Raw genomic sequence first — 25,226 nt, 5'->3', positions numbered from 1 at the left:
AACATCGCAATATTGGCCAATCGACGATACACTCCGCCTATTTTTCGAGTCTCGGGTTCCCCGTTGGGGGCGGTCTTTCTCTTCGACAATGACGCCCGCGTTGAATGTCGACTCCGGGTGTGCCTGCGTACGACCTCGCTTCCTACGCGTCTGCTAATTTGAGTCGATGAGTCCACGTCTAACTACGACGTGCCTGCAGCGTATTCCTGCTGACCTGGGAGCGGCCTTCGAGCGGGACGGGGGGAGCATGTTCGTCAGCACGATGAGTTTCCGCGAGCAGCAAGCGGCCGGGCAATGCTTTTGCGGACAGGCTACGTGCGGGCGCCTGGCGGTATCGAACATGGTCATGGCTTTGCGGAACCCAGTACACTGCGAGGCGCTACAGTATTCCCAGTCACGCTGAGTAAAGTTTTCCGGCTGCATAAACTCACTTCGCTAATTCCGAGGATCTGGTAGAAAACAAGGAGACTATCGCCGGCGGTGACGACTCTTTGTTTTCTAATATCTAACGTCCTTGGTCCCCTTGCCTCGAACCACCGCTTTCGGCTCGTGCGCGCTGATGTGGGCAAGGCAGCTGTCGTAACTCGTCTTCTCTGCCACAGCCTTTCAAACCCGTACATCGCCGTGCCGCACAGCAAACGCTCGTCCTGCGCGCCAGTCCGTCTCAGGATCCTCTTCGGGAGCAGGCCGCTCGATCTCGAGGCACGCCCAAGTTCTTCCCAGATTGGACGTTCTCTCGCGAAAGTCTTCAGCGATATCCGGTGTAACCTGGGTAACCATATTCGGATACGGCCTGCGTGTGCAATTATTCGAGCTGCCTGGAATCATGCGCGTGAAGGGGCGGAAATATGGAAAGAAACTTGGGCTGGACAAATCGGTACACAATTGCGTGCCGTCTGAGGCTTTGGAGTCCGAATCTTTTGTTTGGCTCTCGTAAATATGCGTAAATGTATGCAATTGATCCTCGAGTTCCCTGTTCGAATCTTGCTCCCTCCCGTCACCACCACTACCTCTGTCAGAGTCGGTACCCTCTTCTGAACTTCGCGCCAAACCAGCAATTCGTTCCAGGAATTCGTCGAGCGAATCTTCAACCGCGGAATTGCCAAGTGGAGAATTGGAACTTGCCGCGCGGCATCGTGCGCGAAATCCCCGCTCGGCACAGGCGGGATCAAGGCTGGATCAAGGTTAGGGTCAGCAGGCTCGTCGCTGCCGGGCTTGGCGTTCATCAACACCTTCTTCGCTGTCCACGACCAGCTCGAGCGTGTAGACGCTCCCTGGAAGTTTCCCTTCCTTCCCCCTTCTTTTATCACCTGGTGCAGGGTGCACGGCGCTCTGCGGCAGGGCGTCATTCCTTCCCATCATGCCCTTCCTCAAGCGGTCGCAGCAGGCCGACTCCGACGATGAGCTTGACGACAATATCGACCCGGAGCTACGCCTGCGCACCGTCCGCACCGCCCACAGCGTTATCGCAGAGTCTATCCGCTCTGAAGTGCGCGCAGAACGCCGCAAGTCCCGCCGCGCCAGAGGTCGTTTCTTCAGGAAGAGCACCGAGAAGAAGCAGCAGCCGCAGGAGCAGGCACCCGAGTCGGGAACAGATCCCGCGGCGGGCGTCCCAGGCGTCCGCAGGCGTGTCTACGTGAACTGCCCGCTTCCCCCCAACGAGGTCGATCAGCACGGCGAGCCGCTTGTGCGATATGTCAGGAATAAAGTCCGGACGACGAGTGCGTGTGCATGTACTGCCCGCGCGACGCGATAGAGCTGACCAGTCGACAGAGTACACGATTCTGACGTTCATACCGAAGAACCTGTATGAGCAGTTTCGACGGTCCGTCTCCCCCTCGCCCCAGCTCACACGCCAAGCTCATCCATCCATCCAGTGTCGCGAACGTGTTCTTCCTGTCACTTGTCGTCCTCCAGAGTACGTACGGCATTCCACGGACGCACACATGCCTTATCCCTTCCTCTAGATATCCAGATATTCGGCGCCCCGAACGGCAAGATATCCATGCTCCCTCTCGTCTTCATCCTTACCGTCACCGCTATCAAGGACGGCGTAGAGGACTATCGCCGCGCCACCCTCGACGAAGAGGTCAACACCTCGGCTGCGACTAAACTTGGCGGCTCGTTCAAGAATCCCAATCAGCCTTCAGATCCCCGCACCTGGATCGAGAAGCTGCTCGGCCTGAATCCCCCGGGGAAAGTCACACGTGGAGTGCGCAGGCTCCGTGAGCGCGAGGCCAGTGAGCTCAAGCGTACGATCGCGATGCCACGACGCTCCTCCGCTATGGAGTCTGAGCGCAACAACGACTCGATGGAATTCGGCTACGGTGCGGGCGGGCGGAAGCTGGACGATATACAATCTGTCGATTCGCACTCATATCCGCCCGCTAGCCTGGACATGTCGAAGACGTCGCTGTCATCCTCTACGAGCCAGCTTATGCCTGCGCCTCCAATAGGTGCAGGCTCGGGAACCCTAGCCGAATACCAGCAGCATTCGCTACGAGATTCCGCTGCTACGCTCACTGCCGGAGTCGTCGATTACTCGAAGCGAATTACGGGTGCCAGTCAATGGGAGCGTACGCTCTGGAAGAAGCTAGAGGTCGGCGATATCGTTCTGCTACGGGACAATGACCAGGTGCCCGCGGACATCGTCGTGCTCTCTACGTCCGACCCCGAGGGTATGTGCTATCTCGAGACGAAGAACCTCGACGGCGAAACCAACCTGAAGCCGCGACGGGCGATCCGCTCGACCATGAGTATACAGTCCGAGGACGACATCGAGCGATGTAGCTTCGTGCTGGACTCCGAGCCGCCTCACCAGAACCTCTACGTCTACCGTGGCGCCATGCACTACGAGACGCCGGAGGGTACCAAGACGGACCCCGTGACGATCAACGAGCTGCTCCTTCGTGGCTGCTCTCTGCGCAACACGCAGTGGGTTGTCGGCTTGGTTGCGTTCACCGGCGCGGACACGAAGATCATGCTGAACGGTGGCGCTACGCCCAGTAAGCGCAGCAAGATCGAGAGGGAGACGAACTTCAATGTCATCGTGAACTTCGTGCTCCTCGCAATGATGTGCGGGATCTCTGCTATCTTCAACGGCCTGGACGACGGCCAAGGCCAGAGTAGTAGAGATTACTTCGAGGCTGGGTCCACTCCCAGTGATTCACCGGTGCTCAACGGGATTGTGACTTTCTTGTAGGTGCTACTACGTGCCTGCAGCACCCAACGCTCATTGCTATTCACAGCTCCTGCCTCATCGCCTTCCAGAACATCGTCCCCATCTCCCTCTACATCTCCATCGAGATTGTCAAGACCATCCAAGCGTACTTCATCTCGCAGGACATCGACATGTACTACGAGCCCTACGACACCGCCTGCGTGCCCAAGACGTGGAACATCTCCGACGATCTCGGCCAGATCGAATACGTCTTCTCCGACAAGACCGGCACGCTCACGCAGAACATCATGGAGTTCCAGAAGTGCTCTATCGCGGGAACAGCGTACGGCGAGGGCGTCACGGAAGCGCAGCGTGGAGCGGCGACGCGAACGGGCGGCGCTCAGGCAGGCCCGGGAGACCTCGCATCGCTGCCCCCGCAGGAGCTGAACGAGCAGCTGGCGGTGCTCAAGCAGCGTATGCTGTCCACCATGGAGCGCGCGTTCAAGAATCGATACGTCCAGACGGACAAGCTCACGCTCGTGTCGCCGAAGCTGGCCGAGGACCTCGTCGAGCGGGGGCCGCAGCGCACGGCGATCGTGGCCTTCTTCCGTGCGCTCGCGATCTGCCACAGCGTCCTCGCGGATAGGCCAGAACCTGAGCGGCCGAACTATATCGTGTACAAGGCGGAGAGCCCGGACGAAGCGGCTTTGGTCGCTGCGGCGCGCGACGTCGGCTTTCCGTTCGTCGGCAAGGGAAAGGACGGCATCGACATTGAGGTGCTCGGGCAGCGCGAGCGACATATCCCCTTGAAGCTCCTCGAATTCAATAGCACGCGGAAGCGCATGAGTGTCGCCGTGCGCGCCCCGGATGGCAGGATCATCCTGTACTGCAAGGGCGCCGATAGCGTCATCTACGAGCGGCTGGCCCCTGACCACGACCCGGGGATGAAGGAGGCGACTGCGCGCGACATGGAGGCGTTCGCCAACTCGGGTCTGCGCACGCTGTGCATTGCGTACCGCGAACTCACCGAGCACGAGTTCATGGAATGGGAGCGGATATACGACGCCGCTGCGAGCGCGTCCGAGAATCGCGAGGAGGAGATCGACAAGGCGAACGAGCTGATCGAGCGCAACCTGACGATCCTCGGCGCCACCGCGCTGGAGGACAAGCTGCAGGAGGGTGTACCCGACGCGATTGACACGCTGCATCGGGCGGGCATCAAGCTGTGGATCCTGACGGGCGACAAGCTGCAGACGGCCATCGAGATCGGGTACAGCTGCAACTTGTTGAAGAACGAGATGGAGGTGATGATTCTGTCGGCGGACACGATGGAGCAGGCGCGGTTGCAGATCGAGGGCGGCTTGAACAAGATTGCCTCCGTTCTGGGCCCACCGTCTCTGAAGCCGCAGGACCGCGGGTTCATGCCGGGTGCGAAAGCTTCCTTCGCGGTTGTCATCGACGGCGACACCCTCCGGCACGCACTCACGCCGGAGCTCAAGCCGCTTTTCCTTAGCCTCGGTACTCAGTGTGAGACTGTTGTCTGCTGTCGCGTCTCTCCGGCTCAGAAGGCACTCACTGTCAAGCTGGTACGTGTCGCATACTGAGTCCTCGTTGAACATGGCTAACCACTATCGCAGGTCAAGGAGGGTCGGAACGCGATGACGCTATCCATCGGCGACGGCGCCAACGACGTGGCGATGATCCAGGAAGCGAACGTTGGGTGTGGGCTCTTCGGTCTCGAGGGCTCGCAGGCGGCCATGTCAGCGGATTATGCTTTCGGGCAGTTCAGGTTCCTGACCAAGCTCTTGCTTGTACACGGTCGATGGTCATACCAGCGCGTAGCCGATATGCACAGCAACTTCTTCTACAAGGTGAACTTTGCCATCCGTATCCCTTGCGCTTCGTCGCTTAGTCTCTTATAGAATGTCATCTGGACATTCGCTATGTTCTGGTTCTTGCTCTTCAGCAGGTGAGGCGACCAAGTCTCGACTCTGTTCTTTCACTGAATGTCTTCAAAGCTTTGACGCGACATATCTGTATCAGTACACCTTCATCCTGCTGTGCAACCTTGTCTTTACTTCCCTTCCGGTTGTTGCTCTCGGAGGTGAGTACAGTATCTTCGTTAGTCGCAAGCGCTGACACTGTCATCTAGCTTTCGATCAGGATATCAACGCCAAGGCCGCGCTGGCCTACCCTGCTCTATACGTCCGTGGAATCCGCGGCCTGGAATACACTCGAGCGAAATTCTGGATGTACATGCTCGACGGCCTGTACCAGTCTGCGGTCGTCTTCTTCATTCCCTACCTTGTATGGATACTTAGCACGGTCGCCATCTCATGGAACGGGAAGACTATCGAGTCGCTCGCAGACTTTGGTACAACCGTCGCAGTGGCGGCCATCGTCGCCGCGAACACCTATGTTGGCTTGAACACTCATTAGTATGTGGTTTCCCCGTTGCGCGGTGTACCGTCGCTCATGGTTCCTGCAGCTGGACAGTCATAACGTTCATCGTGGTCATTGGGTCCTCCGTCATCATGCTCCTTTGGATACTGGTGTACTCGTTCTTCTTGAGCAGCGACTTCATAGACGAGGTCATCATCCTCTTCGGCGAGTTGACGTTCTGGACGACGGTCGTCTTCACTGTGACAGTTGCTTTGAGTAAGTTCTCTCTCACGACTTCTCGATCATGTCTGACAACATGCTTCAGTCCCTCGCTTCGTTGTCAAGTTCTTCAAGACGGCCTACTACCCTCTCGACAAGGACATCGTCCGCGAGATGTGGGTTCTCGGTGACCTCAAGGACAAGCTCGGCATACGGCACCGCAAGGAGAAGAAGAACAGGCGCCAGTTCAGCGACAGCGAAAGTGCGCCGATGTTCAGCGACCTCCACAACCGCACACACTCCGAGATGTCTCAGGCATATGAGATGACTTTGACCGCAAGCCCCAGAGGCCCCCCTCCACGGGAAACCTACCTCGATACCCCGCCGCTGGACAGGGGGATGGACCGAGGGCAGAACGACCAAAACGACTACATCAACCCGCGACGCGCGCCCTCCCCCGGATCGCAACCTCCGTCACCAAACTACCTCCTCCCTTCACCGTCGCCCTCCGCCTCCTCGCAGCACCTCACCCCCACCTACCAGCCGCCAGGTCGCCTGGCACCCAGCCCGTACTCGACGTCGCCGCACGGCTCGTACTACTCCGCATCCGACCTCCCTGTCCCATCCCCTCTACCGTCGCCGAAGTTCAAGTACTCGAATGGCGATGTCACTAGTACACCACCCACGCCCAGCCGAAGTCGGCGGACGAGCTTCTCGTCTGGGCAGACCGCGTCACCCTTAGAAGCAACACCCCCGCGCCTGCAACCGCCACCGCCGGGGTTGCCCCACGCACCGCCGCGGCCGCCGTCCTCATACGACGAGGCGTATGGCGGCGTCGAGCCAGTGTATGCTGGTCATGCTGTAGAAGCTACTGACGCCACCTATGCGACCGCGCAAAGTACGTGGGAAGAGGACGACAGGCCACCGCACTCGCCGCACTCGCCGCACTCCCCGTCGTACGCGCAGACCTTCCAGCAGCAGCAGCAGCAGCAGCAGCAGCCGTGGGCGCAGCCGCAGCCACAGTACTACGCCCAGCCACAGATGCAACCACAATGGCAGGAGCCGTCGTCGCAGGCCAACCTCGATGTAACATACGACGACCGGCGGGCGAGCCAGCTGTCCTGGCAGGGTGGCCGCGCGCTATGAGGGGCGGGCGCGTCGGTGTACCAACCAACTAACTCTGTTGTTGATAGAGGTGTATCTTTAACGGGGGCTAGCTATCTACTTATTCACCTTGCATGCTTTGCGACATTACCTCTTCCACTGCGCACTCACTGCACGCTTTCATAGCACGGGCTCTACTACCACATCTAAATATTGCGGAATGGACATGATCGACTACTACTACCGTATACCTTTTGTGACCATCGTGTAAGTATACCTCCTCATCAGGGCGATACTGGACGTCTAGACAGAGCGTTGCATCCGTAGATGAAGCTGCGATCGTGGGCAAATGCGGGCTAATCTGCCAGTTGGGGTCCAACTCGATGCGCCGACAAGGACCCACTTGAGCGCGTGAAAGATTGCTGCTCGCCCACGGTCAATTGTTGGGCAGGGAGCAGGCACTGGTCTAAAACGCGCTTTGTCGTAGGCTTCGTTATCATGGTCTTTCGCCTTGACTTTTCGAGACAGTCTGTGCTATCAACTTCGTACTGAAACTAGTACCAGAATCCTGAACGGAGTGAGGGGCCGAAGGGGCGTGTAGTCGACAAGGGCTCGTCAGTCGTGACTTTGCTTTCCCTCCTGTAGCGGCGACTCGGTTAGGAGCATTTGCGCATTCATACTGCGGCCCTGTCCTTGTTCGCACTTGTAAGCTCTCCTGCAGCAGGTTCAACTTGGGCTCGGGATATCCCGATATTGTTCTCACGCGTCACGTGCAACCCACGTTGTTGAATCTCTGCTGCCTGCGTTCGCGCGCCTCGTCCATTGCAATTTGTACTCACAGGCATGATGAAAGCAAAGAAGCCTCTCCGTCTACACGAAGAGACTTATAGCATGCTTCGGGGATAACGAGCATGTACGGCCACGGAATTCGGCGAAGAATGTGCGTGTCCTGCGCGCTCACGGTTAGTCTGCCAGTGCCGCGGAAACCTGACGAAAAGCGTTCATCTGACCAGTCGTGCGATGGCAGGAATGTCGTAAGTGGCTGCACGGCTGGTCGAGAAGGTCAGCTTGCGCGAGCTGCTTCCAATGTGAGTGCTCTGATATCGGACGGAGCTTGGCTATTCGTGGTGTCCATTCGTGTGCAAACTTGAAGGGTGTCTATTCGTGAGATCGCCTATTCATGCGCAAATGCGCAGCCCTTTTTGAATCTATGCGATCTGCGGGTTGTTGGATCTGTGGGACGTGGGTCGCTCACGAGATACCCTGAGATATCCGAGTTACTCATATCAGAGTCGAGTACTGGCTCTCACGGGAGGCCTGCGGCAAGACCCACTCGGTCTCGTTGCGCGATTGATAGTGAGAATGGCGGTCGGCGAGTGGGTAGCGGTCTGCGAATGGGTGACGGTCCGAGAAGGTGGTCTTCGTGAGCCGACGTTGGACAGCAGAGCCGGCGTTGAACAGCATAGCCAGCGTTGAACGCAAAGACGCCATCGAGCGTACTGAAAGAAGGCGGCGGCGGCAAGCAGGCGGCGAGGTCAGAGGCCCTTCAGTGAAGGAAGGCTTCCTCGAGACTGTAAGCAGTACTGCGCTCGAGAGTGCGCTTGTCTGTGTAGAAAGCCGACTTGACATCAGCGAAGGTGCCTAGCGTCAGGCAGATAGGTCGATCAGCATAATTGTCGTGAGCGCGAAGGTTAGGCGTAGAAGCAGGGCGATGTCAGGTAGGCGATGCGTCGAAGCGAGCTACATGGTCTGTCAAGGTGGCGTTGCGCACATGTGACTTCAGCATTCGTCGACGAGGACCACCCATGGCCGCACTGAGAGCACCATCCATGTCGACTAGAGCCTGCTAGAACGAGCGGCGCCAACAAGGTCGAGTCACTGACATACAGTTCATACAGCGGAGCTGTATGATGCAGAGCTTCAGCCCGGTGTATGATGTAGTATTCCAGGCCGCCGATGGTGCGACGAGTCACGATCGATGTTCGCCGCATTCGCCATCCAGATTCCCGATGAGCGCAGGTGCCCGCCGCATGGAGCGTCCAGTAATACGCGAAGTCGTGCGTGTTGGATGGTCTGTCGACGACGCGCGTCGGGCAGATGCAAATTAGTCGTCGACAAAGGACGCGCAGGTATGAGCAAAGCACGATCGACAACGCCGGCCGTTCGGGCGAGGGCGCCGAAGGCGGGCGGGGGCGGGCCTGGGTCGTCGATGCCGGCGATCTAGTTGGGGCTGCCCCCCGCCGATCCGTGCCGATCCAAGTAGCCGCCCCCGCCGGAGAGAGTTAACCGGAGGTGGTCGATCGCCCATCCGGAGGTGGAACCAAAAGTGAAACCTCTGGAGGCCTCTGGAGGCGTACAGATGTGTTCTCCCCGCGTCTACGTAGGGAATGGGCCATGACAGTGTTCCCAACTTGACGGAGGGGATTATCGAAAGGGGTCGGTACGTCCAGGACATTCTGCAAGGAGTCTGAGGCGACGAGCGAGGTCGATGCGGGAGAGGGCGGGTAATGCGCCGAATGACTAGCGAGCAGTTCAGAGCACTGATGCAGCGATATAGAAGACAGAGATCAGATGAAGGCAGCCCATCGCCGACAACGCTCAGGTCTTGATGATAGAGGACATGGTGGCCGGAGACAAGGAGGACAGGGTCGGTTTGCGCGCTTTACGGCCAGCTCGCGTGAAGTCCACGTGCTGTTTTGATCTGATCAGGCGGAAGGAGAAATTTGAACATTCGAATTTTACTGTCATTTCTCTCCGCTCTTCCATGTGCTCTCGATGGCGCAAGCGCTACGGAATCGCGAGAACGATGAGCACACCGAGGGACGTATAGCCTGGATCCATCTGGAGAGTTCACTGAATCTTCCCGCCTGAATTGAAGCCTCAGTTTCCTGGCAATGTCTAGTCTTGTGGCCGCGAACTTCCCATCCATGTGAAGGGTGCGCAAGAGTTCGCGCGCCGTGAGGGACCAGCGAGATAAGGAACCACTTGCTCGAGGTCACCGCAATTCGCCGGCGTTTCGCGCGGTCTATTTTTACCCCCCCTCCGGTGGACCAAAGAAAGAGCATGCGGGTGCGGCTCCATTTATTGAAAAGGTGAATTGAGCCGTTCCCCTTCCTATTCTCCGCTTCCCCCCTCATCATCACTCACTGCGATGGCAGCAGCGGCGCGCCTCCAGGACGACGTCGACCTTGCGCTCGCTGAAGCGACGAAGAATGACTCTAAGAGAACACAACTCGACAGCATAGACAAGCATGAGCTCTCGAGCGTGCACGATGTCCCCGACGCGCACGAAGGACTGGAGTTCCCGACCGAGGAGGAGCTCGCGACGCTCCCCCGTGTGTCCGACACCCTCCCGTGGGCATCGTACCGTACGTCGCATACCCTTGTCCCCGATCATTCACTGACGATCGAGCAGTGATCGCCGCGGTCGAGATGGCCGAGCGGTTCTCGTTCTACGGCTGCAGCGTCGTCTTCACCAACTTCATTCAATGGGACCTCCCCTCGCGCACTGGCGCTGGCGGGAAGGACGGCCAGGCAGGCGCGCTCGGCATGGGACAACAAGCGTCCACTGGTCTCACAACATTCTACTCCTGCTGGTGCTACGTTACCCCCCTCCTCGGTGCCTACCTCGCGGACGCGCACTGGGGCCGCTTCAACACCATCTGTGTCGGTGTCGCGGTTGCCATGGTCGGACACGTTATCCTCATCGTCGCCGCCATTCCGGGCATCATCGAGAAGCAGACATCGTCGCTCGCGTGCTTCGTCATTGCTCTGGTCATCATGGGACTCGGTACGGGCCTCTTCAAGGCCAACATCTCCCCGTTGGTGGCCGAGCAGTACACGAAGAACAAGCTCTTCATCCGCGTGAAGTCCGATGGCTCGCGCGTGATCGTCGACCCCGCGTTCACCGTATCGCGCGTGTACATGGTGAGCAGTTGCGGGCACATAGCGTATCTTTGCCTATGCTGACGATCACCGCAGTACTTCTACTTCTTCATCAACGTCGGCTCCCTGATCGGTCAGATCGGGATGGCGTACTCGGAGAAGTACGTCGGATTCTGGCTCGCGTATACGCTCCCGACCGCGGTGTTCTTCCTCTGCCCCCTCATCCTCTTCTTTGGCCGCAATCGCTACGTGCGGTCCCCGCCAACATCGTCCGTACTTGCGCGCGCGCTCAAGCTTTGGGCACTTGCTTCGCGCGGGCGGTGGTCGATCAACCCGGTCAAGACGTACAGGAACTTGCGCGCGGACGACTTCTGGGAGAACGTCAAGCCCAGCCGGCTGCAGACCAAGCCCTCATGGATGGACTTTGACGACCTGTGGGTCGATGAGGTTCGCCGTGGCTTCAAGGCGTGCGCCGTGTTCCTCTGGTTCCCCATCTTCTGTGCGTCTCGGCCTCCTTCGCTCATCTTCACCTACTAAACATCTTCCAGGGCTCTCCTACAACCAAATCAACAACAACCTCACCTCGCAAGCGGCGACGCTCTCCACACACGGTGTCCCGAACGACGTTCTTTCCAACCTCGACCCCTTCGCCATCCTCATCATCATCCCCATCTGCGACGTCATCGTCTACCCCTTCTTCAAGGTCATCGGCTTCCGCTTCACCGCGCTGCGCCGCATGGCGGCCGGCTTCGCGTGCGGGTGCATGGCGATGATCTGGGCGGCGGTGCTGCAGCACTACATCTACAAGACGAGCCCGTGCGGGTACTACGCGAGCGAGTGCGAGGACGCGGACGGGAACAACCTGCCCTCGCCGATCAACGTGTGGTCGCAGACGGGCGCGTACGTGCTCGTCGCGACGTCGGAGATCTTCGCGTCCATCACGGGCCTGGAGTACGCGTTCACGAAGGCGCCGAAGAATATGCGCTCGCTTGTGATGGGCATCTACTTCTTCACGTCTGCGATCGCGTACGCTCTGTCCGAGGCGTTCTTGCGTATGTCTTTCCCCCTTTACGTCCCTTCGCGCGTACTGACCTTCCATCAGCCCTCGTCCAGGACCCGATGCTCATCTGGAACTACGGCGTCGTCGCCGTCATCGCCTTCGTCGCCGGTATCCTCTACTGGCTCTCCGTCCGCAAGCTCGACGCCGCCGAGGACGAGCTGAACAACCTGCCCGAGGGCCACCTCGAGAAGGAGGTCGAGCCCGGCACGGTTGAGAAGCAGCAGTAGACGGAAACCTGTGTTACTACGCACGCGCGGCGTCGTACATACTAACGAACGAGATCATCATGACGGGCTATGTTGTACTTGTGGCTGCTGGAGTTGTGCTGCTGGGTCGATTATTTACTTATTGCAATTGTACATAGGCTCACGCTGCTAATGGAACATGCTGATACAGATGCTGGACTTGTTGACTTGGTCAGACGTTGACTTTGTTCAGCATTCTCCTTGTTCGATTTTCGAGGCAACTGTGCTCCCCGAAGATGTCACATGGCAAGTTCGACTTCATCATTTGTATCGTTCCTTTCCTTGTTCTTGACCTCCATCTGCTCCCCGCCGCTGAGCGAGTTGAACAGAGTCCTTGATAACAAGGGCGCCTTTCTTTAGGACGGGCGAACGTCCTTGTCGTCGGCCTGTCAAAGTACCTAACAACATTCAATTGACTGCGCATGCGCGATCACGGAACCAAGTCTAAGGAATGCGCAGCTGCTTCCGCCTACCTTGTCAAGCTCTTGTCTTCAGCGACGACCACGACCACGACGGGCAGGCCCATCCTTCCTGACCCAAACGCTCTCTTCGAGCAGGCCTCGCTTTTCTCATTCGGATTCACACTATGCGGGCGAACTTGTTCATCTGGCTTTCACTTTCTTTCTACGCGCTCGCCTTTCCTTTATACGATGCGCAGGGCTTCGGACGGCGATCTTTGACCCCGGGGGAAGGAAGGACGAAGGGCGGGATACATCTTCCCCTCGTCAACTCGGGGGAACCCAAGCTGCGTAGACGCGGCGGGGGAACAGGCGCCATAGGGCTGGGCGATTACTACGATGTGTGCGTCTTGTTATACCCTCGACAATGAACACCTACAGACCTGTCCCTAGCACCTACAACGTCCTGCTGAACATCGGAGGCCAGGACATGCCCCTCGTGCTTGGTACGCCTGAACCATCCGAGCGCCACACCCCGCGATCTAATCACCGCTACAGACACCGGCTCGGCCGATCTTTGGGTCATCTCCGACCGCTGCACGGACTGCAGGACGACGGGCGCGCAGTATCCCCAGGACACCTTCACCAGCCCCGAGGGACTGTCCATCTCCCTGCAGTACGGCGACTCGACGAGCGGCACCCGGGCCGATGGCCTGATTGGCACGGACAAGGTCAGCGTCGCGGGCCTGCAGCTCGACGACCAGTACTTCGCGGCTATTAACAGCACGAACACCTCCGTGATCGTCACCGACTCGTCAGGCATCTTCGGGCTCGGGTTCCCCATCAACAGCGCGATCTGGCGCACGGTCTTCGTGAACGCGGCGAACAGCGGGACGCAGAAGCGGCAGTCGTCAGCCCTCACGGACTCGGTCATCACTTCGTACGATGAGCAGGGACCCTTCGTCGCACGCCTTGTCGCAAATGACATGCTTCAAGACTCGATGTTCGCCGTCACGCTACAACGCGACACGGTTGATCCTGGAGGATCAGTCGGCATGCTTTCTCTCGGCGAACTTCCGTCCGGGGTGAGCAACGACAGCTTAACATGGTTGCCTCTCCGCACGTACGCGCCCGAGCAAGGCGGCCTCAGCCCACCCAGCAACTCCCCCGACGAAGCTTACCCCTTCACCTGGGAAGTCTTTCTTGACGCAGTCTACCTCGACGGCGAGATGCTACCCAACTCATCCCTTCCGAAGGGCGGCATCGAGCCCTCCGCCCTCCTCGACACCGGCAACTCCCTCCTCCGCGGTCCCTCGGACGTCCTTCAGGCGATCTCAGACAAGCTGGGTGGGGGCACCTTCCCCTGCTCCGAGCCACATACGCTGGAGTTCGAGTTCGGGGGAAAGCGCTTCCCGGTCGACCCGCGCGACTTTGCGGTGCAGGCGTATGAGGGTGATATCGATAACTGTACCGCGACGCTCGCGGCAACCGATACGCCCGAGCTGGGGGACGGGTATCTGTATAGCTGGAGTCTGGGGATCCCGTTTTTGAAGAGGTGCGTACGGCGCGCTTGCCGCCTATGACTGTAGCTGATGAAGCGCCAGTGTCCTTTCGGCATACCACTTCGGTGACCTGGCCTACCCGTCGCGCGATGCGCCGCGCGTGGGCTTGCTCTCGACTGTGCCCGACGACGCGAGCGACCTGTACAAGGCTGCGTACGCGGCTGCGTCCTCGAGCGGGAGCTTCTACTGTGAGTGCATGTTCGGGCGCGGGAGTTTCTGTGGCTAACGCTTTTTATCTCAGCTACGACCGAAACTGCTCCGACGGGTACGATGTCTGCCTATGCCACCAACGAAAACGGTGTCGCGCTCGCGAGCTCGACAGCATCTGCGACTGGCAGCACCGGCGATGGCGGCGACGACAACGCGGCGTTGGGAGTGTCGGTCAATCTGGCGGCTGTTGCGGCGGCGGCGCTCGTGGCGGGAGGGGTGCTGGTATGGTGAGGGCGAGACTCGTAACGTGTCTCTGATCAGGAGCGCACGAGGATCTTACTCTGGCCTATGAAGTGGATGCAGAGCGATGTGGGCTTGACCTGTCGCTTGCGCGCCTCGGCCGCGCAGCCCGCCGCGGCTCGTTGTCGCATGGACATTGGATCTAAGATTGTCATTGTTATTGATTGGAGGACTCCGCGTCAAGTTGCTTACTCACATAGTACTATTTCGTCGATGTACTCCTACAGATGTCCGTCTTGCGTAGCACTCTTATAGCCGTGCGTAGACCTGCAGTCTTCCGTTGACCCAACTACAAGTTACAACCTAACTTACTAGTATTTCGCTCGCATAACATATGTATCTGCTCACAGGTGTGTGTATCATGGCCGTGTATGTCGACAGGTGTCTGCGCTGCGCCAATGACATCGTTATTGTATGTGATTGAGATGGTGAAGGTTCAGAGGATGTGCTTGATGGCAGTTATGACGTTTTATTTCATCGTAAAATCGGCCGCTCTAGTCGGGTTGGCGAGGTTCATAGTCTCGCAGGTGCCGAAGACCGAAGTCGTCTCTGTCGGGTGCCGTGACTAGTATGCCACGTGCTTTCGAGCTCCAGTCGGTACTCCGAAGGCGATAGGCAGCTCGAGTCGATGTCGCCGTATTCCAGGAGATCTATTGCAGTAACGCCTCCAAAATGAAATGAATCCTCTATTCATTGAACAACGAAAGGGTTGAGAAGCGGAACCCCCTTCGATAGCCGGCAATTTCCGCGAGATCTTGTTCATGCGCCCGGATAATTCGGCAGGGCCCTCCGTAAAGTCTAACATATACGGAGCGCTCTTAATATGCCTACTCGTGGCTTTTTTGCGCCTCAAGAGGCTCAGCGTACCCGATATACACGAAACAAAACACACCTGTTGACCATTGTTTGTGCATGTAGGTCCCTTCCCGAATAGTCTCTTGCAGGCTGCTCACGCTACCCCAATATCAGCGAATACGATTGAGAGAGACCCCGGAAAGAATCGTGACGGTTATTTCCATGAGAGGGGCGATGTCGAATATCACGACGCCTTCAGGAGTACGGACTAACAACCATTGCATTGGCCACGTGCATGAGTAAGGACCAGGTTCGAGTGCCGGTGACTTCGAATTCTCGTTGAAATCAGCCATCATAGGCAGTCGACGATGGTCAATGGTTGTACGCAGACCTTGCCATGGAATATAAAGTCCGTCCTCTCTCAGTCGACTCCGCTCCGGCGAGCTCGAAAGATTCGCACTCACGACCAGAAGATCCAGTGCGATATATACCCTGCATTGACCCTTATGCTCTACAATTACAAGGAGCGTGTAGTGCTCCGATATGCGGTATGGTCAGTAAGTGGCCCCGAATCCGAACCCGAACTCGTGTGGACTTGAGTACCCTACGCTTGTAGGTAAGTGACCTATGATGGGAGGTGCGCGATCGACGATGGGAGGTAGCGACGGACGATGGTAAGTGCGCAACCGATGCTGGTAGACAGCGACCGACGATGGTAAGCACGCAACCGGCGATGGTAGGAATGTGTCCTCGAGTCCGATAGATGTGCGCATGCGGCGAGACCGTACTCCTGTAGGTACCCCGTCCTACTCCTGTAGGTACTCGACCAACTCCTGTAGGAACTCGGCCTACTCCCGTAGGTACTCCGTGCTACTCCTGTAGGTATTCGTCCTACTCCCTGGTATAAACAATACATTAGACTCCGAAAACCCCTAGGCAAAGAAAGAAAGTGAAGGTAAGAGATGGTGTGGATGCGGCGGACGCGGGAGTGGATAGTTGTGTGGATGGGCCAATGGTTAGTAGGGAGGGCGTGCTGGTGGATAGTAGTGTGGGCGTGAGGTGGATAGTTATGCGGACGTGCTGGCGGATGGCGTTGGCGCGTGGATGGCTCCCTAGACGCGCGAGTGGACAGTGATGTGGACGCGAGTGGACAGTGATGTGGACACGCTGACGAGGGTAGTATGAGGCCCGTGAGCATTGGCGCCGGGACATGGGGCGCGAGAGATGCTGAAGGATGGCAGACGGTTGTGCGTGCGAACCAAGGAACGAATGAGCCAGGCTCCGCGGGCGAAAAGTGGTACGCGGCTGTCCAGACGAGGATCGTCACGGGATGGGATGCGGTAGAATGTGCAAGCGCGGTGAGTTGTCGGCCAGGTGCGTCTAGCGTGGATGAAGGAAGCCGGGAGTAAGGACTGGCCGAGGAATGAATGGTGTAGTCTCCCGAGAGATGTATGCTGTAGTCTCGCGAAGAATGTATGGTGTAGCCTCCCCGCCCGATCACAGCGCAATCGGTCCTCTCCGCGTCAGGAGGGACGCACACTCCTCCTCCGACCCCTTCTCCAGATCGACCGACCGCCTCGCGCACCAGTACTTCCGCGCGGCGAAGTACGCAGCGACGGCCGCGCCGTAGACCGCGAAGACCAGCGCCGTGCACACGAAGACGACGCGGAGGAGGTTCACGTGCGCGATGTCGATCGCGAACGACGGCGCGTCGGGCACGGCGAAGGCGGGGAGGCGGGCCAGCACGTACCCGAGCGCGGGCAGCAGCGCGCTGAGGATCGCGTACGCGATGAGGACAACGACGAGGAACTCGCGAGCGAGGTGGGCGAGCTCCTGCGCCGTCGTGGACGGGGCGGGCGCCTCGGGCCTGCCCTGGCTATCTGCTAGGGGCGCGGCCATCGCGATGGGGGACTTCTCGCTCGACGGGGAATGCATGTCTGCCAGGGGTGGTTTCGGGGGAGTAAGCAGGGGAATGGGGCACGCGTATCCTGGCGTCCTGGCCGGTGGGAGGAAGAGGGAGGCACGAGCAGAGATTTTCCTGGGCGCATACGAATGCCGCGTATATAAATGGTGCACGACCTGGTGCCGGCCAAATGCCGGTCGAGAACCAATCATCACCAGGGTCGACGCCAAGCATGTCCTCGGTGCGGTCCGACCTCCGTTGCAGATCGACGCTGCCAGCTGGGACTGGAGGTTGGGGTCCTTGAACTTGTGGAACTTTATGGCATCGCACTACGCTTGTCCATCGTCCTCGGCAAATCTCAGCACAACGGCTGGTAGAGCATAAGAGACAGGAAGTGTCAAGAAGCTTAGCTTCGGGAGAACCCGAAAAGGAAGCAAAAGAAATCGTGCCTGAAGGAACCCACAAAGCACCTGCAGGGACCTACAAAAACAGCGTACTATATCAGCAGCTTGAGCGCAGAAGGCTCTCGTATACTCAGGTCTCGAACTTTCCATACTATGAGGCTTGTCTATGGAGAGGAGTTTACCCATCTATTCTTGTTTCAGCCCTCATTGAGATCCCAGATATCCCGGCGCTCGACCAGCGGGGCGCTTTGGCAAATCAGTAGTCAGAAAAATTCCATATCCGGATGTCATGTAGTTTTTACAAAGCTTAGCGCTAGCCAGACACAGATATCATGTCTGTCGAGGGGCGGATTAGAGGTGCTGATATCAGAGGCTGAACGTGACCGTCGAGAAGGACGCGAGAGTGGCTTGATGTTATTTGCACATGCTTTTCCGGCTTTTGCCGGTGCCGTCATTCCGGATTCGGTAGGCTTTGTTCGCCTTGTCTTCGACGCTCATCCTTCCCGTCCTGAATTCGACGATTTTTTTCAGACCATCCCCATTTCGCTGCATATATGACAATGATATTGAACAAACCGAGGGGCGCTCTCTTACCGCGTTCAGCAAGTCGCACTCCACGAATGACGACCGGACTTGCCCACGACGGGCGACCTCGACGCGTTTACGACGGCTTCGAGGATCTTCTGACGCGCTCGTGGATATGACTACTCTCGAGAGACCTGACAATGTGGCTGTTGGCTGGTCTCGGGGCGCGAGGACAGCGCTGCGCACACCTCTACATCCCGGTGCGTCTTCTCCTCCTCCACTGTCAGCGGTGCGGCTGACCTGTACTCCTTTCCAGTCACGAAATCTACATATATCAAGTACTTTGGCTTACTGGTGGACTCCTCATTCATTCTTGTGCCCAGGAGCATGATCCCCCGGCTCCCTTCAAGTCCCTCGCTAACTCGGAATACCGCACTTCTCGCTCCGCCGCCATCGCCATGACGTTCAGCAAGCTCCTAACCAACTTCAACTACGCTCTGACGCGGACAGATCGCTGCAGCCACCACCAATTTTGTCAACTCTTCCGTACGCCTCAAGCCCGGTGGGATCCATCCCCTGGCCAAAGTTTCTGCCCACCGCCCTCCGCTGCGTAATTGTGCATCAAGTGCATGCTGAAGTACCTCAAGACGAAGCGCCACCTCTACCAAGCTTGATAACGACGCTCAGCAACCTCGACTACTGGCCCTCACCACGATAATTGTAACACCATCGACACCTTGCACCTGGGTCTCCGAAATCGACCAAGCTTGATTTGACCGAATGACCCGTGCTTTACTATTCAGCTCAGTCGTTTTCTCCCGCATTGTCTTCTCGTGCAGGGCTTATCCTGGGACGTTCGAGCACTGCAGTTGTGTAGATGTATAATGGATCTATGTAATGAGGATCCGGTCGTTTTTCCATCGTCGTGCGTGGATGCGGGGGTGAATCCTGTGTACATTCTTTTGGCGGGATGTGTACCGGTTGGAGCTTTTCTGACTTCGCAGCCGCAGACGAGTCTGGGTATGCCGGGACTGAATGACTGCTCGGCATGCTTTGATACAGCCACCGTGACGCTGACTCTAATATTTCCCAGGGTCCTTATACTTCGTCTTCTACGGCGCTTACGGGGCACACCTCATCGAACTCGATACATCCCAGACATCTTCCCTTGGATATGGCGGACGACGCGCCCAGCAACACTGTAGAGCAAGACGGGACGGACGACGGCGCCATCGCGGAGATCTGGCGCGCGGCCGTCGAGCGATACGAGCGCGATAGTGGGACCACGCTCGCCAGCCAGCTCGACGGAACCCCCGATGCAGCATCCGCGGACGCGATTGCGGCCTTCGTCGAAGATCGCGCGGCGCAGTTCACTCAGTTCCGCGCCGATGGGCATGCGCGGGCGCGCAAGTGGCTGAAGCCGATCGCCGCGACTGTCCAGCTGCTTTCCAGCTGCTTTGGCGATGCAGTTACGCTGGTGCGTCCTCTTCAGCTCTGCGAGGATCTCTCGCTGATGATTCCGGGCAGCCCTTCTCGCCTATGAAGGCCGTCTTCGGTGCGATCGGCGTGGCTATCAAGGTCGGTCGTCCTCGTCAGGTCGTAGCGAGGCCTTCGCTGAAGAGACCACCCTTATAGATGTCCATTGAGGTCACGAAGGACTACGACGCGGCGATCGACGCATTTGAGACCATCGCAGACCACCTCGCGCGCATCAGGATCGTTGGCGCCAACCTGACCCTGCGCGAGCCGTCAGTGCGCGTCCTCTCTCAGACACTCGTCGTCCTCGGGATCATCGTGCAGCTTCAGCGGGACGGGCGCTTCAGTGAGTGCTATGCTTTTCCAGCGCTCGGCCTGCCCTTACGCCCGACTGCCTGTCAGAGACCTGGCTTCACAAGTTCAAGCAGTCACATGAGCTGACGGAGGCTCTGGCGGACCTGCAGCGATTGGCGGCTAACCACCATGAGACGCTTTCCGCTGTCACGCTATTCTGCGTCGAGAAGACGATGGATATTCTCGGGGATAGTATGACGGGTACGTTGACCCTGCTTGCCGCTTTGATATATACTTATATTTCTCTATAGCTATCCAGCGGGAACAAGATATGACTCACAATTGCTTGACGCGCATCGCAAGGACCGCTCAAGAGATACATGGTGCGTCTCAGCTTCCTTGCGAAGTTCTCGCTAAAGTGGGCGTCGCGCAGAGATGATGATCGCGTATGCTCTCACGACCCAGCAGCAAGTACACGCCAATCGGGCCATTCTGGAGGATATCCAGCGCGTGCTGCTGCTTCATTCCGATGCGCGTCAGCAAGATAGAGGCAAGCCCCCGGAATGTGTGTCCTACTCGCGACTGACATCTCGCAGAGGATGAAGCAGTGGATCGCATTTTCTACTGGCTTAGGTTTCCGGACTTCTCAGTCAAGATCAACAACCTACTGCTACACCGCGCGCGCTCCACTGGGTATTGGTTTCTTGACGGCGAAGCCTTCTCGAGATTCAAGGATGGAACCACTCGCGTGCTCTGGCTTCGAGGAAAGGGTCAGTGCTGTGTTGTTCTGGAGAATGCCGAGCTGACGCGTGCCTCCAGCTGGCTCTGGCAAGAGCACTATGATGTAAGATGTCGTACTCCCTATATCTGAGGAGGGTGCTGACTGAACTCGCTAGCGCAGCAGCCAGTCGTGATCTCCGCGCCTTCTGCAACACCACTGGGACCTCCTTCGCCTTCTTACACGTCTTTGATATGACGAACAACGCCGCGCGGCGTAACTTGTACGCCCTCTTGAGCTCTGTTCTGTGTCAACTCGCCCACCACGTTCCTGACACCGTCGCCATCCTCTCGCAGGCTCGAAGAGAGCATATGCGAGGTCACGTAGAACCTTTGCTCAGCGAGCTGAAGCATTACTTGAAGCTTGCCCTCGATCGCTCCCCTCACGTATTCCTAGTGATAGATGCGCTCGACGAGGCAGACGATCCAGAAATCATCCCGTTTCTTTGCCAACTTAAAGCACGCCATAAAGTCTCCCTCCTAGTCTCCAGCCGCTCGGAACTCGTATCTCGTTGGCAGCTCGAAAACCTCACTGATGAAAGGGTGGACATTTTCGAGGACATTGTCGCTGGGGACATAGGCATACTTCTGGACCAGGTGTTCAAGAGGGATGGGCGTCTGGCCGGTATCCGAGATGTGCACCGCGTTAGGGACGCCCTGGAGTCAGGGGCGGATGGAAAGTAAGTCCTGAAAGACTGCAATGCTATGACGAAGCTGACAATATTTCCAGCTTTCGCTGGGTGTCGCTACAGACATATGAGCTTGCTCGCGTAGCTGGCATACCGCGCAAGCTGTATGAACGCCTCGCATCAATGCCCCTTGACCTCCGTGCTATCTATGACGAGGCGCTGCAGAAAATCCGGGATGACGACCGAGATGATGTCCGTCGACTACTGATGTGGCTGCTATTCGGGAGTATGCTGCCCACAAAGCGAGAACTCATGGAGCACATGGCGTTCGATTACTCCCAACCGATTCCGGTTTTCAACGAGAGCCTTCGCCCTTCGTCATTCGATTATGTGCTTGCTCTCGTGGGGTCCACCTTCCTGACGGTCGATCCGGACACCAAGGACGTCTGCTTTGCACATGCGTCCGTCAGGGAGCATTTGCTGGCTCTTCCTTCATCCTCTCCGTTCTATTGTGACCCTGGCGATGCAATGTGCCTCTTAACCGCCACCTGCGTTAGCTATCTCCGTTTGGGCGCACCTAGAGATGCTGTGGGGCCCTTTTCTCTCACGAGAGAAGGCAGTATGCCCCTCTATGCACATGCTAGCCAGGAATGGCTTCACTACGCTGCTGCACTCCGTCCGGTAGACTTGGACAATCTTCTGGACTTTATCGTGGACTACCTCAATTCGTCCGCGCATATGGAGGCACACGGAAGGCAATTGCGCTTCATCAGCTTCGGCGAACCCGGTTATACCAATGTCGTATACGACTCCGTGCAACCACTGTATGTCACCTGCGAGGCCTTGATACCTGGCCTTGTCGAGCGCGTCCTTTCTCGTATCCACCCAGACCCCAACAGATGGCAGCCTGAGGCATATCATCCCATGCTTGGGCGAAAGTCCCCGGAATGGATGACCCAGTCCCCTCTGATGGCGGCCATCTCCGCTGGCCGAGACGAAATGGCCGCGCCTGACACCGAGGCTCGTAGGCTCGCTGTGATAGCCAGTTTGCTCTCTGCAGGCGCTAATGTCAATGCCATGATACGGGGTCGGACGCCGCTGCACTACGCCGTAGCCACGGGCGATGCGGCTGTGACGAAGATGCTACTCGAAGCCGGCGCCGCTGTCAATGTCAAGACCTATGGCCGTCTCAGAGAGCTCCCCGAATCTGGCACGCCCGAGTTCTATGCGACTCGCAGCATCTCATGGCCCATACATTTGTTCACTGCGCCTCGCAGCGTTCGCGTGTCGCTTCACATACTGCTCATATTCGCTTTTTTGACGTCCGAGTCGCGGTACCTCGCCGAGCAGGAGGCAAGGACGGCACTGCATCGAGCAGTCAGACGAGGCGACGCGGAGCTCGTCAGATTACTGTTGCGCTTCGGAGCATCTCCCAACATTCTCGACGACACCGGTACAACGCCGCTGCATGAAGCCGCAGACAGAGGACACGAGGAGATCGTGCAGATCCTGCTCACCACGAGTCCTGCTCGCTGGCGAAGATATGGTGCCCTGTCTCGGTCTCTACGCTTGGAGTACGCGGAGGCCGCTCCCGCTGGAAGCAGGACACGCGCTTGGGGCCGTGGCCGCAGTCTCTCCTTTCCAGCTCTGGAAGGGACATACGATGTCTCGAGGCTGGAGCACGTATACCCGTTACGCCGCTTCGCAGCGATGGGATTCGGCCGCCCTGGGGTAGGGTTCGAGCATCTGGGTACACAGCCTGATCCCGAACCGACCCATTGGGAGGAAAGCACAATAGCCAATATATCAACGAAGCGGCGTAAATTATACCCTCCCGTCATTGATGAGGACGGCGCGGCTAGATATATTTAAGACAGCACGAATATCCGCTTTCTATATCCTATGTAGTACTGAGCAGAGAGAACATAGACTGCGATTGCCTATACGTATGCAAGGCGATCATTGGGGCCAATCCTAAAGAGATGTGCGAGTCAAAGTCGGCCTGGGCAAAAGATGTCGTGTACTTCCCTCTATGTCACCACTCGAATGAGCGCCTATGTTCCCGCTTAGCGTGATGGTGCCGTGCATGAAAAAAGTGAGATATTGTCCTGCGTGAGCTTTCAATCGTGCTCTTCTTCCATGATCATCCCTTGTCTTCGCTCTTTGTCGCTCGACTCAAGGTGGATTTTCGTCCGAGCATAGCTCCCACAAGAGCCATGATCACTATAATATAAAGCACGAAAAAGCAGCACGTACGACAATCAAATTATGCAGAAAGCGGAGAGGCTCGGTGCACAACCTCCTGACAAAAACATGGCTGGATCGCGCAAGAAAGCCAGGAAAGGATTCGGTCGTCAGCCCGACAACACCTCGGGCTGACACTCGTGTTATTGTCCACGTTCGTTTGGCTCGGGCACTAGGCCGAAAAATGCTTCAAGGGTGGCATATGTCGAAGTTAATGAACGTGTAGGACCCGGCGATACTTTCATTGCTGCACGACCGAAGCTCTCGTGTCATCGTCACAGCTACGACGCATGTCCAGGCTGATGAAGGTCTACATTCTGACACTTGCGATGGCAACGACTCAGCGCTCGAATCGACGCGCTCGAACGCGTGAGGAATCTCTCGGAAGAACAAACGTAGATATTTGGGGGCGACGAGTTGGCCTACCGATAGAAACGAGGGTGAATGGTGTACGGCAGGGTATAGAACCAGCTCACAAGAGGGCGTACGATGACTTGAAAGCTACACGATCAAACCGCAAATCGACAAGGAACAGTTGAACGACAGTATACGAAACACGAAGACTCGATGGCGAGCAGGTGAGGGAAAGAGAAGCACAGTAGAGTGGCAGGGAAGCACGAGCGAGTGACGGAGAAGCGAAGCTTCTTCGACGGACGACACGTACTGTCAAAGAGCCGCCTTTGACGTTTTCTGCCAGAAAAGAAGTGCGACGCGCGGGATCAAAATTTCGAAAGCGGAGGCTTTTTGCTCGGGAAAAACTTCTGCTTTGGACGCAGGAGCCGTGGGGCATATACAAGGACGAGGAAAGGCGAAGAGGTATGTGACTAGGGCTCAAAAGGCGCGGCGCGATGTTAGACAGAACCCAGGCAAAAATGTACACTCGGTTATAATTAGGGGCGTATGAGGGGCGTTGAGACCCGTCCTCTTTCCCCTCCTGGAGGCAAGGGTGATCAAGAAGGTCCGATGAAGAGGATTGACGACTGAGTAGGCCGTGTTCCATGGTGGGCGTAGACCAAGTTATAGCACCGAGCTATGCTCAAGGTCCGTGCGGGAAGATTCGGAAGTCGGCTCTGAGGACACATGGCAAGCTCATCATCGAGTACAGCGGATAGTTTTCCGGAAGTCCATCGTCGAGTCATCCACGCCGACATGTGCAGCGCGCCAAATTTGCGAGTGGAACATGGGCGAAGACCAAGGGGAGTGCCCATCGCCCAGTGGAACTGTCCATGACCCAGCGGGCCATGCTCGCCCCCCAGGGCCGTCAGCCAGGGAAACCGCCCGCCGTCAACGCACGGAGCACGGTGTCAGCGCACGGAACATGCATTTGGCGATCGTCCGGTGCCATCGCAGAAGGGGAACGCCGATGAGTCGACCGGAGGAGTGCGTTGCGGAGGGTTCAACTTAAGGCGAGAATGACTTGGAGAGCGAACTTCGCGAGGTGGCGGGGAGATGACTCGTTGCTGAGTTAGCGTTGTCACTGCGTGCGTACGGTCGGCGTGTGAGGCTAAGCAGGGGTCAGACGCGGCGCCGTGGCGCTAAGCGGGCATGGCGCGGCGCCGAGCACGGTATCGCATTGAGCGGGCGTCGTGTGGGCTGAAGGAGAGATAGGCGACGACGAGCGCCGCCTGGGCGCGGTGCGGACGAGCGGCCGGGTCATAGGGCCGAGTTCTCCTGCCAATAGGAGGGCGAGCACTTATCCGGCGCACATGGCGGA

The 25,226-nt window shown here is 57.7% G+C and overlaps 8 protein-coding genes across 8 annotated transcripts; 4 read left to right on the top strand and 4 right to left on the bottom strand.

Moving 5' to 3' along the window:
- Positions 1-1,090: 1,090 nt before the first annotated feature.
- Positions 1,091-6,503, top strand: SCHCODRAFT_02592281 (phospholipid-translocating P-type ATPase; the record flags this gene model as incomplete). Its single annotated transcript, XM_003027185.2, has 12 exons — positions 1,091-1,721; positions 1,774-1,825; positions 1,878-1,918; positions 1,968-3,198; positions 3,249-4,746; positions 4,798-5,031; positions 5,083-5,129; positions 5,179-5,264; positions 5,313-5,598; positions 5,649-5,818; positions 5,868-6,234; positions 6,284-6,503. Exons 1-12 carry the CDS (start codon positions 1,361-1,363, stop codon positions 6,501-6,503), a joined length of 4,593 nt encoding a protein of 1,530 aa, XP_003027231.1. The 5' UTR covers positions 1,091-1,360.
- Positions 6,504-8,081: 1,578 nt separating this feature from the next.
- Positions 8,082-8,732, bottom strand: SCHCODRAFT_02106066 (uncharacterized protein). The gene has a single exon (XM_050341815.1). It carries the CDS (start codon positions 8,492-8,494, stop codon positions 8,147-8,149), a length of 348 nt encoding a protein of 115 aa, XP_050197359.1. The 5' UTR covers positions 8,495-8,732; the 3' UTR covers positions 8,082-8,146.
- A 1,280-nt stretch (positions 8,733-10,012) lies between these two features.
- SCHCODRAFT_02642553 (PTR2-domain-containing protein) lies at positions 10,013-12,207 on the top strand. The gene is made up of 5 exons (XM_003027184.2): positions 10,013-10,233; positions 10,281-10,792; positions 10,847-11,249; positions 11,299-11,802; positions 11,853-12,207. Exons 1-5 carry the CDS (start codon positions 10,017-10,019, stop codon positions 12,035-12,037), a joined length of 1,821 nt encoding a protein of 606 aa, XP_003027230.2. The 5' UTR covers positions 10,013-10,016; the 3' UTR covers positions 12,038-12,207.
- A 140-nt stretch (positions 12,208-12,347) lies between these two features.
- On the top strand, positions 12,348-14,885 carry SCHCODRAFT_02642549 (acid protease). Its single transcript, XM_003027183.2, has 5 exons — positions 12,348-12,856; positions 12,907-12,959; positions 13,012-14,008; positions 14,058-14,203; positions 14,257-14,885. The coding sequence occupies exons 1-5, from the start codon at positions 12,642-12,644 to the stop codon at positions 14,454-14,456; spliced, it is 1,611 nt and encodes a 536-aa protein (XP_003027229.1). The 5' UTR covers positions 12,348-12,641; the 3' UTR covers positions 14,457-14,885.
- Positions 14,886-15,814: 929 nt separating this feature from the next.
- SCHCODRAFT_02672889 (uncharacterized protein) lies at positions 15,815-16,033 on the bottom strand (the record flags this gene model as incomplete). The annotated part of the gene is made up of 1 exon (XM_003027005.2): positions 15,815-16,033. The coding sequence occupies one exon, from the start codon at positions 16,031-16,033 to the stop codon at positions 15,815-15,817; it is 219 nt and encodes a 72-aa protein (XP_003027051.1).
- Positions 16,034-16,757: 724 nt separating this feature from the next.
- Positions 16,758-17,195, bottom strand: SCHCODRAFT_02519496 (uncharacterized protein; the record flags this gene model as incomplete). The annotated part of the gene is made up of 1 exon (XM_003027004.2): positions 16,758-17,195. One exon carries the CDS (start codon positions 17,193-17,195, stop codon positions 16,758-16,760), a length of 438 nt encoding a protein of 145 aa, XP_003027050.1.
- A 2,071-nt stretch (positions 17,196-19,266) lies between these two features.
- Positions 19,267-21,823, top strand: SCHCODRAFT_01161903 (uncharacterized protein; the record flags this gene model as incomplete). Its single annotated transcript, XM_050341135.1, has 10 exons — positions 19,267-19,569; positions 19,620-19,670; positions 19,728-19,914; positions 19,971-20,123; positions 20,174-20,245; positions 20,296-20,412; positions 20,459-20,632; positions 20,682-20,706; positions 20,759-21,319; positions 21,370-21,823. Coding segments are annotated over 10 exons (2,097 nt in total), but the record flags the coding sequence as incomplete, so codon positions are not given.
- A 2,112-nt stretch (positions 21,824-23,935) lies between these two features.
- Positions 23,936-24,602, bottom strand: SCHCODRAFT_02105851 (uncharacterized protein). The gene has a single exon (XM_050341814.1). It carries the CDS (start codon positions 24,510-24,512, stop codon positions 23,985-23,987), a length of 528 nt encoding a protein of 175 aa, XP_050197357.1. The 5' UTR covers positions 24,513-24,602; the 3' UTR covers positions 23,936-23,984.
- Between the last annotated feature and the right edge of the window lie 624 nt (positions 24,603-25,226).

Source organism: Schizophyllum commune (assembly GCF_000143185.2).
Source record: "Schizophyllum commune H4-8 unplaced genomic scaffold SCHCOscaffold_14, whole genome shotgun sequence".
NCBI lineage: Eukaryota > Fungi > Basidiomycota > Agaricomycetes > Agaricales > Schizophyllaceae > Schizophyllum > Schizophyllum commune.
The sequence above is the reverse complement of the archived record's forward strand: the minus strand, read 5'-3'. Positions and strand labels throughout refer to the sequence as shown.

Coding starts and splice junctions, on each gene's coding strand:
- SCHCODRAFT_02106066 (XM_050341815.1), bottom strand. CDS start 8,494: ATGTCAAGTCGGCTTTCTACACAGACAAGCGCACTCTCGAGCGCAGTA.
- SCHCODRAFT_02642553 (XM_003027184.2), top strand. CDS start 10,017: ATGGCAGCAGCGGCGCGCCTCCAGGACGACGTCGACCTTGCGCTCGCT. Junction 10,234..10,280: donor CCTCCCGTGGGCATCGTACC/GTACGTCGCATA, acceptor ACGATCGAGCAG/TGATCGCCGCGGTCGAGATG. Junction 11,250..11,298: donor CCTCTGGTTCCCCATCTTCT/GTGCGTCTCGGC, acceptor AACATCTTCCAG/GGCTCTCCTACAACCAAATC.
- SCHCODRAFT_02642549 (XM_003027183.2), top strand. CDS start 12,642: ATGCGGGCGAACTTGTTCATCTGGCTTTCACTTTCTTTCTACGCGCTC. Junction 12,857..12,906: donor CTGGGCGATTACTACGATGT/GTGCGTCTTGTT, acceptor ACCTGTCCCTAG/CACCTACAACGTCCTGCTGA. Junction 14,009..14,057: donor GGGATCCCGTTTTTGAAGAG/GTGCGTACGGCG, acceptor ATGAAGCGCCAG/TGTCCTTTCGGCATACCACT.
- SCHCODRAFT_02105851 (XM_050341814.1), bottom strand. CDS start 24,512: ATGGAACACGGCCTACTCAGTCGTCAATCCTCTTCATCGGACCTTCTT.